The sequence below is a fragment of the Melospiza melodia genome, chromosome Z (genome assembly GCF_035770615.1).
Source record: "Melospiza melodia melodia isolate bMelMel2 chromosome Z, bMelMel2.pri, whole genome shotgun sequence".
In the NCBI taxonomy this organism is placed as follows: Eukaryota; Metazoa; Chordata; class Aves; order Passeriformes; family Passerellidae; genus Melospiza; species Melospiza melodia.
In genome coordinates this window covers 72,471,280-72,486,410 of record NC_086226.1, presented here as the reverse complement: position 1 = coordinate 72,486,410, position 15,131 = coordinate 72,471,280, and the positions used below count along the sequence as shown (strand labels likewise).

The 15,131-nt window shown below is 34.4% G+C and overlaps 1 protein-coding gene across 2 annotated transcripts in view; it reads right to left on the bottom strand.

Annotated features, from left to right (window-relative positions):
- The window catches only part of CEP120 (centrosomal protein 120), a 37,842-nt gene that overhangs the window by 13,047 nt on the left and 9,664 nt on the right, over positions 1-15,131 (bottom strand). For both annotated transcript variants that reach the window (XM_063179972.1, XM_063179974.1), the window contains exons 9-18: positions 14,027-14,128; positions 12,582-12,768; positions 10,573-10,722; positions 9,573-9,755; positions 7,165-7,261; positions 6,922-7,074; positions 6,200-6,289; positions 5,730-5,822; positions 3,966-4,127; positions 226-348 (exon numbers count right to left, since the gene is read on the bottom strand). In XM_063179972.1, the coding sequence (XP_063036042.1) occupies positions 226-348; positions 3,966-4,127; positions 5,730-5,822; positions 6,200-6,289; positions 6,922-7,074; positions 7,165-7,261; positions 9,573-9,755; positions 10,573-10,722; positions 12,582-12,768; positions 14,027-14,128 (1,340 nt within the window). The remainder of the gene's footprint in view (positions 1-225; positions 349-3,965; positions 4,128-5,729; positions 5,823-6,199; positions 6,290-6,921; positions 7,075-7,164; positions 7,262-9,572; positions 9,756-10,572; positions 10,723-12,581; positions 12,769-14,026; positions 14,129-15,131) is intronic.

Sequence of the window (15,131 nt, the reverse complement as noted above, 5' to 3'; positions counted from 1 at the left end):
ATGGTTTTTTCCTGTGTTGGAGGCTAACATTAGTGCTTCCTCTACAGAAGTAAGGAAACTGTTGATGTTATTTGTGTCTGAATATTTAAACCCTGAAGAAATTATTGGAAAAAGTAAACCAAAATGGACAAATTAACACTTCCTCACACAGTAGTATACTACATCCCTTTTATCAGTGAATACACCATTGTGACAATTTTTAAATACTAGAAAAATCCAACATACCTTTTCTAAAGTGAGAAGATTTATTTCTGATTGTAGCTGGATTTCTGGTTTGCTACTTTGCTGTTCTTTGTATTGCTGGAACTCCTTCTCTAAAGTCTTATGCTTATTTTCTGCTTCAAAAAGCTACATTAAAAAAACCAAAATGCAAGTTAGCAGAAAAGCCCATTCACAGACAAATAATTAGATGACCGAATTTAAGTTACCTCTTAGTCCTTGGAAGCAACATTTTACTGTCAATTATCTGATATAAAACAGACACTGAAAGTTACACATTCATAATTAATGATTTCTTGATGATGGCACACAGCAATGTTTTAATAGGAAGAGTTTTAAGAAGGATTTTTGCTCAGTACTGGAAAGAAAAAAACAAGTCTGTCCTCATAAACATAATATCAAGATTTATGCATATTTTTGTTCACATTTCTAAAACAACTTGCAGAAGAAATACAGAAAGCATAATACTAAGATTTACACATCTTTTGAAGAAAGCCAGTGTTATCTACTATATGAAGTTTTATTACTTACTCAATTTCACAGCATAACTTTTTTAGGAATGTCTGTGAAAGGAAACGACTAATAATTTGTACAGCCAAATGATTTAGAAGAAAGCTTAAAGTAGAAAGGCTTCAGTGACTAATGACTTAATGCTGAGTACCTCTGCCCTCACAGTGTATTTCCACAGTTTCAAGAAGATTTTTATAAAGAGAGTGCTTTGCTTTTTACATACAATGGGTAATTTGAAAAATGATGCCAATACACAATCACTTGCTACAGAGAAAGTAATGAAGTCAAATGTTTAACAGCATTTTTTATAATATATTTAAAATACTAAGAACTTTTTGTGAGATTTTCTTCTTTTGTTAAATATTACTCAACTATAAATACCTTAATACACCTGATGGAACTGAAGCATTCCACACTAGAAAATGATCCCATGTGCTGATCTTGTATTTATGTCCAACTAGATAATGCAAATATTTACATGAATTCTATCCCACAGTTTAAATACTGGGTGAAAATGCTTTAGAGAACTCATTTCTGTTTCAAAGCTAACAATTTCTACTAGTACAATAATAGTTTAATTCTTTGGATCTTCTAATTGGGTCAGCTTTATTTTTCTCCCAGATTTCGGCTTTTTGCATTTATGATTGTTACAGAATGGATGTAAGAAAGCAAAGATATTTCCCAGGGAGCGATACAAAAACAGAGTTTGCTGTCATTCTTTTTCACACAGAACTACAATAACCTATTGAACTTGAACAAAAGATACTGCTGTTTAACACCTTTCATTTTTACCTATTTATTTTTAAAACAGACAGAGACATAATGCCAAAGAATAACCAATTTCTTTAGCTATTAAAAATATCAGCTCTCCTTGGAACTTCTAAAACAATATTTAATTTCTTGTTTTGTTCTGGAAACACTCTCAAAAACTGAATATTTTATGAGAACTCAGAACTATGGACATGAAGAAGCTATAAAAATCCCACAAATAAAGCACAACTTCCTTATTCAGAAAGATGTTCCTCAAGGTGGATGCTTCAAGGATCTCCTCTTGTACATAGTGGGGCTTACCTCAAAACAGGTTGAATTCTAGAGATCTCTAAGTATCTAAGTGTGGAAATTGCGTATTGGCAAATCCCTTTAAAAGGTATGGAATAAGACCACTTATACCAGAACATTTAACATGCAGTGAAAAACCCAAAAAGTCACACAGACAAAAAATTCCACATCCAAAAAGGTCTTAAAAGAAGAGACTCATCTGGTGGCAACAGAAACTTTCTGCTTGTGCAAATTACAAAGAGCAGGGCCCTAGAGTGAAACTCCAAAGTAAGCAAACAAAACCTCACCCCCAACAAAGGAAAAGAAAAAAGCCTGTCTCATGCTCAATATATGGCAACAACCATCACATATTGAAGCATAGCAGGAACAGCACAGAAGAAGACAGCCAGGATGCTCCGGAAAAAAATGGCCTTAGTACAAAAGAAGAGAAAACATAGTGGGACTTGTGTTTGGAAGAGAAACAGAACAACAGCCACCTATGTAATCAGCAACAGTATGTTGCACAGGCACTAAAGGCGCCTTCATAATTAGTAAGAAATGTGCTTAAAATCAATAAAAAGAAGTTTTTAAATACAAAAGACATAATTAAATTTCAGAACTCACTGCCATAGGATGTTGCAATACTAAATACTTTTTTAAAGGAATCATATGAGATCATGAAGAAAACTTTCATAGATGGCTACTGAGTTTGAAACTGATTCTGGCAAAGAGTACATATAACCCTTAATGGTCTTGCTGGATATACCAAAACTGCATTTTTTTCAGAGTCTCACTTCCTTTTTTCTTATCCTCTAAATCCAGCCATTGCTGCACCACAATACTGAGCTAAGTGATCTTCGGTCAGACAACTCTATGTCTGTTCTGAATAGGAAAAATAAAGTGATTGTGATTTTACTTTATTTAGATTCTATTTTATTTAGAAAAGGTCAGTTGAAGCTAAAAATGGTCAGTGGGAGCTGAAAGAATGAATAATTAGGAATACTAGCTGGTGGCATTTGGTCACTTGAACAAGAGTTACTAGCAGCTGCCAACAACACATAAAATGCAAAAGTGATCTGCTTATCACTTTGAATAGGACAGCATTCTGCAGCTTCTTCATCTCGATTCAGCGAGTGCTCTGAAGTAGAACAGTCAAAATAACTATCTTCAAGGTTAGCAACATTTTTGTATTAGCTACATTTTAAAAAAGTTCACTGTACTGTGGTTGACATATGCTAACGAATAAAGAAGTATGTTAAGAACAGTATTTATCACAGAACTAAAAAACTCACAAAAATCTATTAGAACCCTTCCTATGTACAAAAATATGGCTTTGGCTGATACAGTTTTTCGAACAGTGAAAGCTAATATTGGATTATCACTATCACATATTAGACACAAAAAACAAAGCAAGTAATTAATCTACATAAACAAAATACTTTTCAGAACCCTTAGGCATTTGTAAGATTTAATCTACTTAATAACAAATTATGTGTCTAATGTAATAACAGCTTAAAAAAATACGTACTAACTTTTACAGTTTACTTTAACAGTCAGAAAAAATGTCTAGACTATCCTTGTTGTTAGTGCCAAAGTTAGCTTACAGGAAAACAGAACATGGTCTAAATTTTCTGTTTAGAAAGTACTACTCTCAGAATAGAAGACTGCAATAACAAGAGAGTTCCCCTTCCATCCCAATAAGGATAACAGAAATACTATTTTGCAATAACTAACTGCATGGTTAAACTACTTAGATGTTAATCACCAATAATTATTTAAGTTACTGAAATGTACACTGCTGTTCAGGCTCTTCATGTAATGTCATTCTTTTTCTCACAGAACTACAATAACCTATTGAACTTGAACAAAAGATACTGCTGTTTAACACCTTTCATTTTTACCTATTTATTTTTAAAACAGACAGAGACATAATGCCAAAGACAATAACCGATTTCTTTAGCTATTAATGTAATGTAAGCTTTTAAATGAAACTTGATTTTCAACGTTGAAAAAATAATCACAAGCACCACACTACAAACTGGCCATACAACTGAGAAAGACTGACACAGATGGATCTCAGCACAGAAATCCCAATTTAAATAAAATGTTTGTTACAAAGTTGCCCGAATACAATTGCCTCCAAACCACTACTGAACTTGGTATTCTTAGAAAAATGCTTACTTTTATTGTGTACATACCTGCTGATGTAAGCGAAGCTTGTCTTCTTCCAGTTGTTTGATTTTTGACCTTTCTAGCTCTAGCTGGTGTGCACATTCCTCCCTGGCTCGACGCACAGAATCCTGAAGCACCTGCAGATTTCGTTCATGCTCTGCTTGCAGCTCCTTCTTTACTCTTTGAAGCTTAAAAAGAGACACATTTACATTAATTCAGATGAGTGAGAGCTTCACTTGAAAAGTCTTACAACTGTTACTGCTATTCATGACAGAAAAATTGTTATTAATTTTTGAAATTAATAAAATTGTTCAACTGTTCATTATATATGTTCTTATTGACTTTCAGTTTAACTACCAATCTGCCAATTATTGTATTGGGGCTACAAATATACTCTTGCTTTACTACTGTAAAAACAAAGCTCTCAGGAGCTCCTCTGTACAATCTAAATTATTCTACACAATTGCTCGAGGCAGGTTTCACTTCCACCTTCCTACTACAATGTGAAAAGCTAAATATTCCAATTCACTGCAGAGAGTGTGAAAGTCACAGCTACAGCCAAAAAGTCTTTAGGTCAGTGAGACTGCACTGTTCAAACTGAGCATATTGAGATAACTTCTCATCAAGATAAACAGAAGAACAATCCTTGACACATTTGAACTTTCTAGAAAGATGCTACTGTCCCAGATGACTGCTAGCTGAATAGAAACTTCTCCAATGTCCCGTTTCTCAAACTGTAATTTGCTAACTGAACACTACATTATTTTGACCAGATGTTTTTTGAATCCACTGATTTTTATCATCTCTAGCTCTCAGATCAGAATCTTACTAAACTTTGAGAAAGTTTTTAGAAAAATCTACATAAGATTCAAAATAACTACTTCTACTAAGACTGAAATGCACTTGGCCAAATGGGAGCACCAGATTTTGTTGCACAGATTCTGACGTCAAAACATTATTTACAGCACAAACTGCACCTTGAGGTACAGACAGCCTGGGTACTGAACAGAACACTGTCTCAGCCAGTGAATTTCTGCGTTGGGTATTATCAATTTTGTTACAACACAGAAGGCATGAGTAGGCTAGAAAAATTAATCTGAGTTACAAAGAGGAAAGAAAGTTTAGCTGTTTGCACAGCTAAAACACCACAGTATTTTACCTACGTAATTTTGAGTTTGTCCTGAAATACAAGAATAGGCAGTTTATTTTCTCTTTCCATATGACTAGCAACCCTGAAGTGACACACACTTTGCCAGATTGGGCGTGTTAGTACAGTGGTAGTTACTGGTTTCTCCTGCATCCTCTTTCACCCTGTCATTATTGGAAAAAATAAACAGAAGTAGGAACTCTGAAAACGTTGGAAAACAAAACCTGAAGTTTCTCCCAGATCTTCTTGTCACGTTCTCCTATTTCAACAAACAATCTAGCAATTACTTTTTGAAGTGAGGCACTCTTGTGTATGTGTACAACAGTCACCTGACAGTGCTAAACTTCAAACAGAGATATGCTAATGTAACACAAATGTCTGCACTGACATTAATTCTGTCAAGAATAGAAGGTTTACAGTTCTGTAATCCTATCAACCCATTTAAAAGTTCACAGAATTTCTATTTCAGTAAAAAAGTGTAGCTGTAACAAAACTTGGCTTAATTGCTAGTGTTCCTCTACACATCACTCTGAACGTGTCTAGTTAGTATCTTACACACAAAGCACAGTTGTCACTATGTGAAAACTCAAACCTCATAGAAGTAGCTAATGCAATTACATTGTTTAATACAACCAGTTTTTACCTCTGATTCAGCATTAAAAAGCTGTCTCTCTCGCTTATCCAGATCTCTCAGGGTTTTCTGAAGCTGTCCTTCCAAAACATTATATTCTGCTACCTAAACAAAGGAGGGAAAAGGTATAAAATATTGACAGCTTTTATTTGGAAATTTCCATATAAAACAAGTATCTTGCTCTTAAAAACTTGCAATGGAGTACTTACTTCTAACTCATAGGCCACAGAAGGGCTTTTTGACCAGGCAAGCAAAATGCAATCAAACAGCTCCCATATACAGCAAAACTAATCTATGGAAATTTCTAACAAATATTCTATGATTAAAGGCTACTTTGAATTCTTTTGCACTGTTGTAGACTAGCTGCATGCATATCAGTAGTTGCAAAGGATAATTACAGATCTTTGATACATGTTACCAAATACCTTGTTAGATTTATAACAATTTAGACCTTCTGCAAATATAAGGAGGAATTTCCTTACCTTTTTCTTCACTAATGCCTCTCTCTCCCTGTCTCTTTTCTTCCATTCCTCTGCAAGTGCTTGCATATGGACCATTTCCTTCTTTTTAAGCTTTCAGAGAAAAAAAAAAAATCCCAAACCAGATCAAAATTGCTGAAAGTGCACCTTTAGAGTACTAGCAGACCTAAGTCTTGAAGCAAAAGTGTTTAGTATGCTGACTTGTATAGCTCAAGATATGATTCTGATAGTGAAAGACATCTTAGACTGAAGTACAAAATGCAAAGTAAATGCATGTTTGAGAAAAATATCCAAAGAACGACTAGATTTTCACTACCTTTTCAAAAGAAGTAAACAAAAACACATAGAACAACTTCAAGAGTAGACAGTAATGGTTTTTGAGATGCAACTAACAGAATATAGAATTAATATTTAACATCAATAGTTTGAATCTTGAATCTATTGTACTTTATAAAGAGTAATGGAAAATTGTGAAGATGGTATTCTGCAGTTCAAACCCAAGACTTTCTTCACTTTCTTAAGAATTAACCTTCTTCATTAAGTAAGAGCATGAAATTTGTGAATGGAGTCGTTTACATCTGAAGCTTTAATATTCTGTATAAGTAAAATTTAGTTCTTACTTGAAATACTAAAATAAAACATAATTAAGGTTGTTATCGGTATCAATTCTATTAAAACTTCTCTGGCAATCACATAATTTAGGTAATAAAAAAGAGAGCAAAAACCTGATTTTCAAAAATGTCCTCTTGCATTTCCTTCCACATTTCTAACTCCAGTGCTGCTTTGTATTCCAGAGTTTCTCGAGGTTCTGGATGGTCTTCTGGGGCACGGCAAAGCTGAGTGTGAGGGACACGCTGCTGCTGACCAGCACCTACATCCTGATATAATAAGAGTGGATTTTTCATTGGAACTTTAAGTTGTCAAAGACATGTTCAAAGGAAAAAGAAAAGATTTTATATAAAATTTACTTGAGAAGAATCTGACACCATAACTTCTTGCACTTTGACAAGTCCGTAGTCTTCCAAGGTGATGGTGTACGAAAGCTCTGCTATTCTGGTGCCTGACCTATAAATAGCATTAGAATGTTATTTTAATTAAAACTGCCTAAAGATACAGAAAAAGAACTGTAACACCCAACACCCAACAGCAAAGCTGAAGTTGTTCTGTGCAAGCTCAGAATCTCTAAACACTTGCCCATGTGAGAGCTCAAACATGCTCTCCTATATATATATTGTTAAGTTAGGGCCTAGTTTATGAATTAATGTCAAGCCTTCTGACTTAAACTTGGCATTAGAAACCTATTTAACTAACAAATTACTATGATCAATACATCCCTGCAATGAGGGAATAATCCAAAATTTTACCTACAGTCCTAAATCTAATGATGTAACTGTTCATATACAGGCACTGCTGCTGACTTCAACTTAAGATACTCATTAAATTTCCTTAGTTTTCCTTGCTTAGACTTTAACAGTAACCTTCTAGTTATCCACAATATAAGTAACTTAGCATTTTATTTGTGGTAAAACATCCTTGGATTTCTATAAACACATTTCTGGAAGCTTCAGTATAGGGAAATGGCAACTTCAAATCACAAAGAGGTTAAAATATCTACCTGCCCTTGCACAGAAACAATACCTACATAACAGATATTTTAAAAAAATTAATGTGAAAGTAGTTGTGGTTTCTGCTTAAGAACAGTTTGTTTCCGACTGCCTCATCTCTAATCACAGTCAAACTGTAGTAAACAAAGCCAGTCCTTTTCACAGAAAGGTATTAAGAGAAGGAACAGAAAATCATGTAACTGCAAATGATCAAAAGTTTCACATGAAAGTACACTGAATTGTAGACCTTGGTCAAAACAAAACCTCTCATTTCAGTGATCATCACTCAAAGGCAAATTACACAATCACTCATCACCTGGAAGCTGCAGAACATACCAAGCAACAAGATGCTGAAAGAATTAACCACAGCTGTAGTTTTCACAGAAATTCACTTTCAGCGAATATAGATTAGATGACACTAAATGCTTTTTACAAGGGTGCAGGCTTTTACACTATACTTCTATTTGCAAAGGAAAAAATCCAATAAATGCTTGTACTTCACTTAAAATAAATGGCTGCATTAAATTCTTACAACTTTCCATTGGCTACTGACTAAAAAAGAAAACAAGATTTGCATTAGTTGACCTCAGAGATCCGAGTAAATGATTGGACAAGTCTGTTGAACGTACCAGTGTGAAAAGAAGGTTATGCCAACAAGAGCAAGAAAAAGAAGGGGTTAGCACAGAAAAACACAGACCTTACTACATTTTGAGAATGCCATCTAGTGGTTATGCTTTGTGCAAAACCAGGTTTCATTTAACTAACGGAAAAAGTATAAAGCTTAATGTACGGTGAGACCTTAAAGTAACTCTTCAGAGAATGAGGCCATGCCAGCTTTCCCACAGAAGTTTAAGCAAAGCCAGAGGTTAATTTTTTATTAAGTTGAGTTAATTTCTTATTAAGTTGGGAGGAGAGGAGACACCCAGTCACTAACATGAAATTTCCTGTGAGTTAAACATAAAATGCATTTTCTAAAATCTGTTGCATTAGCTGTTTAAAATTGACCTCAGTCTTAATAGCAATTATGTTTAATTTTAAGGGCATAATCAAATTCCATCATTACAAAGAAAAAAAGAGGGTCTAGACGCTGATTGTAAACACTAATCATCTTCAACAAGGACACAGGACAGAAGTAACTACCAATCAAAAAGAAAAATAGAAAAATACACACACACACAAATATAAATATACCTATAAATATAAAGCCTCAGCACTGCTCCATGTAAATGAACATTTGTCTTCAGACAGAGTATGAGCTAATACTGCTCCTTCTGATGTACACAAGCTGAAACCCCTGCTACTATCCTGAAAAAACAGGAGACATCTCCATTCTCTAGGTGCATCTGTCCTCCTAACTTTCACCAAAGTCAGTTAGTTGTATCTAAAAGCATACTATGGACAAATAATGTTAAATATATTATGGAATATCAACTTTTATATAATTTAGTGACTTCCTTTTGGAAGTGCCTCAGAACCTTTTTTCCAATTGTTTATTTCTTAATCTGTCTGTGAAGTTTAACTTACCCAGGATCATGATTACATAAAAGTTTATTACAATGACTTTGGTAGTAGTGTATACACTGCTCAATATGAAGAGGCAATTTAGCTTTTCATCTCTTGGATGCCTATTCCCTCCTCTGCATACTGCAGTACTCTGCAGCCTGTTTACCTATTCAAAAAGCTATGCAGGAAAAGCTGTTTTTCAGAGAAACACTAAACAAACTACTCTAGAAAACTTGCTACAGAGCTAAGTATTTTTTAAATAGTTTTACCCTTGTGCTGCTGTGAAACTGATTGTTTCATTGCAAGTCTGACGCCAGCATTGTTCACCATTCCCACCCAAGAAGCGGGTCTTTTCTGAAGCCAAAACATTAGAGAGCTGAAGCCTTGCCATTCCTAGAAGTGAGTCTTTGGCTGTTTTATCCTTGTGCCACAATTCAACCAGCAGAGGCAATCTGAAACAAAGCAGGGATCTTTGTGTCAGGCACCAAAATGAAACAGGAGGCATTCTTATTCAGAAGAATCTCACGTTCTAGCAGTAACTTCTTAAATCAGTGATGGTTACAAAAGTCAAAATATGAGTTGGTTTCACTGCCTTTCACTTAGAGGAATGAGATTGACTGACTTTGTATCTTCTCAATCACTTGATTCAGATTATCATTCCTTTCTTCAACTGGAGACTAACAATGTTACAGTGAGAGACAAAGAATAGTCCTAACACAGCTTGATCATCTTAATTTATAAATACTTACAAAAGAATTTTAGCCATTGTCACTCAAAAGACAGCACCCCCAGCGCTACTTTAGAAATACTATTTTGATGATTTTTTTACATCTTAATCATTTCTTGAAATCTGGTGGAACTACTAGGAGAAATGTTTTACAGCCCTCAACACTGCAAACTCTTTTCCAGGCACCTGCTGTATTTTTAAAGATATCATATGGACGTTGCATATTAAAAAGAAAGAATTTTCATATTTCAAGAAGTACTTTGTCAAAAACGATGTTATCAAGCTTTACTTTTAAAATTTATGGAAATTGTACCTGTTTCTGTAAGCAACAATACCTAAGTATGCAAGAGAGAAAATCCAGAACTGTAGAATTCCTGACTTTAAATGATAATAGAGAAACTGGAAGAGTAGCTATTAAGTATTTATTCGCATTAGTCCTTGAATTATTTACTAAATTCTAGCACTGATAATCTTAATGTGACTGCATTTACAACAAAACCTAGAAAAGTGTAATTAAGATTAAAAAAATTGCAAATTACTACCTGAAGAATGTATCTTGAAGCTGATGAGGCATAGTTGCAAAGTCAAATGCACAATATGACTTTGGAAGAAAGACTTCCATGTTCTTTCTAACTTCTACAGGTGGACTTGTCATAATAGGTGCTGCACTGCCAAAAAATGGGTACGAGTACCTAATAAAAACAATAACAAAAATAATAATTCTATAAATAGATAGCTTTTTTGTACCTCTGCAACAGGAAAACCAGTTTACACATAATTTAGTAAAGCATGACTTGCATCAAAGTTTGAGAAACGTATACTACTACATTCAACAATAGAACTTAACCGTCAAGTATTTACGTTGTCATTTACTTCAGGAACAATCCAGCTTCTGGATTATAATGGCTGCTGCCTCGACAAAAGAAGTTTTTATAACCTGTTTGTTCACTTCCAGATGAATTCATATTTTACTAGAACTCTGCAATTATTACATAAACTGAGCAGACAAACAGAAGAAAAATTTATACTCACGTGTAGATTGTTCCTTGAGAACACCTGTAACTGTACTTAAGGTTCAGACTAGACTAACATGCAATAACTGATAACTAGGCATACATACACACAGTGTCAGAATCATTAGAAATTTCACTAGCTTTTTCATCTCCATAGTTTAATTGACTGAAAGGCAAGTCAAATCATTTTACCAATATGACTTAAAATGTGGCCTGAAACTACTCTACTGGCAAATTTCAGTGTACCATAAACTGTAACAAAGAGGAGGTCATGAACATCATAAACTTCAGTTTGTTCAAACTGATGATGCCAGCTGTCAGCTAAGCTCCTAATAAAATCAAATGATGTTTCTATATATAAAAAATGCACTCTCCACCTTTCGTAAAGAGCTGTTGAAAGAGCTTGTTTAGACTGGAATAAAATAATGCTTCCAATCTACAGTGAATATGCAATTTTTTATCCTGCAACTTTTCTTAATGTTCATGTATCTGGATGTTTCTCCGCTTCAGCTTCCTTCCATGTTCATCACTGACTATAAAAATTCAAGCGCATAAAACAAAAAAACCCTGTGTTGTTACTGTTCTGAAACAAATTAACTATTCAAATGTTACATAAAATATTTTATGTGGCAAAATTCCATCCATTGTAACTTGCTTTCAGCATATTACTTACTAATGTAGCCAATATGGAAAGACATTAATGGTGCAGGCTATAGTAGCCGTATTTTAAAATATTCTAGCTCTACATCTCATCCACACCTTTTCAACCTAGTTCAGACAAAATCTAAACCCCATGATCCACCACTGCAACTAGACTTCCCAGCGACTAGTTAAAACCGTATGAATCAAGCTCTGCCAGAAAAGAGGCAGAGCAAACGGAGAGGCAACTCCCCAGTCAGAAACACTCAGAAATTTGACTGAATCACCATTTAAAGATACATTTAATCACAAATATCAAAAGCACCCTGATGGAAATGAGAAGACAAATTGTAAAAACTATTATTAATCACTCACTTCAAATACACCATCAATAATTGCTATAATGAAAGTAGAATTTCTTTTTTTAAACCATCAAAATCACCCCTGTATTTACAAGTCTCTCAGATACACTGATTCTTCATTAAAGCTAGAATGGATTTCCTTTGGATTCATACACAAACCAGTGATCTGTCTCTCACTAAAACACTGTAAAGAGTTCTTGGTGGAATGTGGAAAACTAAAAAAAAAAAAAACCACAAAAAACAAATAAACAAAAAACAAACTAAACCAAAAAAACCAAAACAAAACGAAGAAAAAAAAAATCACTTCACTGATAAGCTGGAAATGTAGCCAGAAATATTTACTACCAATTACAGCAAAAGGCAACAATCCTTAATGCTCAGTTTAGTGATAAGCCAGGTGAACAGTCTAAATTATTTTGCTACAGAAAATCTGCTACATTTTAAAAGGCCTGAAGAAGGAGAGAGGCACTATGCCACCAGCAATCTCTCAGCTTATGAAGGCTTTGTATTTTCCAAGAATAACAATAAAAATTGTACCTTAAAATGCAATTTATTGGAAAACCAACTTCCAGACCACGTATACTTCTTAAGTCTATTGAAAAGCAAAAATGGTGAGAGGCTGCTGGAATGACAATCTTCTGTGCTGACACAGGCTCAGAAGAACTGGACACACCCACAGGGTTAGGCTGAGACATCACTACTGGACCACCAGCTGTGTTATCAGCTGAAAACACAAAAGAGAATTCATGAGCATTTTCTATAACTTGTTCTGCCCAAAAATAACAAAATATATCAAAGATTAGTGTCACATTTTAAATGCAAGTAGAGCGGTTGCTTCCCTAAGAGACTTCTATTCCTTGTAAAATAAATGAATACTGTGAAAAATAACCACTCCTTCTGTAAGTTTTACTGCTTCCAAAGGAAAAAACACCAAAACCCCAATATACTTTAAATCTTCTTACAGGATTGTAATATTTTTCCTTAATCTTTGAAGCTATGTAAGGTTTAACTCACCTATAAAAGTTTACAATAAGATCAAAGAAATTAAATTCGTCAGAAAGATGGTGTAAGACCTCAGTTTATACTAATTTTTCATAGTCAACTTGAGGGCATGCATAGGAGAAGAAATACTTTTAGAATTTTAGTGCTTTTTAAAATTAATTAACTTCTTTAGGGGAATTACAAAGACAATCAGATTAACAGGTCAATTGTGCTCATGTAAGGCAGCATCACCCTTGGCCCCAAGCTTTTAGTTTGGCCCCACATTTTACTTTGAAGCAAACAAAAATGTGCAAAGCACATCTGCTTCTGGTCACAGAACCCATGCACTGTGGCACCCATTTTATAATTTAGAAAGCAGAAGCAACATTGAGTGCCTGCCCAGTTGCATCCAGGCTTCTCGCATCCTTACAATGAGACCCAATATTGCCTTCAAAGAGTAAAACATCAAACTACAAATCCCATAGACAGGTCTCCAAAAGGCGTTCTTGAAAAATGTTCAAGACATTTTGTTTAAGACTTTAAGGGCTATTTAGGCTACCAAGCCCCTACAAAATGAGGGAATGAAAATATCAGATAAGAATGTGACAGTCTTTTGTAAGTGCTACTTGTTCTGATATTGCCTTCATAATTATTTAAACCATTTTCACTTTTGTAATTTTTAAAGAAATACATCATTACTAGCATTGATTTTATTCTTTCCTCCTTTATCCTAAGTGTTTTGCTTGCATTAATAGCAATATTACAAAAAAGAAAAATGCTGTAATACTTTAACATCAGTTAGTTAACACAATGTATGAAGGAAACTATCTTAAGTGATTCAGGTAGAATATCAGTAGATTGCTTGGTGCAAAGAATTGGCAGAATGGAATTTAAAGGTCATACAGCTTTTAAGTACATACAGCTTACTGTTAAAATCCATTTACGTTGGTCGTATAGTCAAATTTCATTTAATGTACTAAATTTAATGAATTTTGCCTTACTGGGATTTTGCAGAGGTGACTTTGCTCTGCTCTGTGATTTCAAAGTTGGAAGCTCTTCAAAACACTGTTTGCTAACCTCTTGAGGGCAGCCAGCCACCAGTCCTGAAAGACAAATGTGAAATGACATGTTTTACACCTTAGCGAAACAGAATTATAAAATTACTATTACTATTAATAAAAAAGCACAATCCTGGATTTCCTAACCAGAGATTCAAACCAGCTGCTGGGTTCACAATACATTCTTTTTACACTCCATATAAAGAACTTAATCGTTGCTTAGATAAGATCAGTCAGGATTAAAAGAAAATTTGCCTGAATTAGCAGACAAATCCTGAGAGCCCATTCTAGGACACAGAATTTCCTCTACAGAACTGTCTTAAGGACAAAGCTCAAAAGATCAGCAATACAAATATAATTAGAAAAATAATAATTCCACTTTATTAATGGACCACCTCTTAAGAAGATTCCTGCTCAGTAACATTTAGCAAAACAACATTTTTTGAGATTTATTTGGTTCTCATGGTATTTCTTATCTCTGTTCCTCTTCCACTTTTCCACTTCCGAGTTCTCAAATCAGAAACAAGTCTTCCTAGGGCTTGGGCTACCAAGTCTAAACAAAAGGATCTTGTAAAAACATACAAAACAATCCAGTTGCTTGGTTTTGTCCAGGAATCTGTACTATATGAACATTTGTCTTCACAAATTATAATCCACATAGTAAATTCCTTAGAAAACTCAAAAATCCCACATTATCCCTGCTTTTCTATTGAATAAATTAACACTAGACAATTTCATCTCATTGAGCAAGTCAGTTTCTTCAAAGGCATCGCACTAAACCTTCTCATTCACAACTCCAGGAAATTCCAAAAACTTTTGTTATGATTTTTCAAGCTTATGACCATCCACCTCACTTGTAATCTACGCACCCCCAAATCTCTAATCTGGCTCTTGCAAGTGTACTTAACAATAATCATGTTCAAATCACAGCATTTATCCCCCTTCTGTTATTTGTTTATGCAAATGATTCTGACTTGCCTGGAACTTATTACCAGAAGTTAGTACTACTTCATGAATATACTAGAAAGGAGTAGTACATGATCCAAGA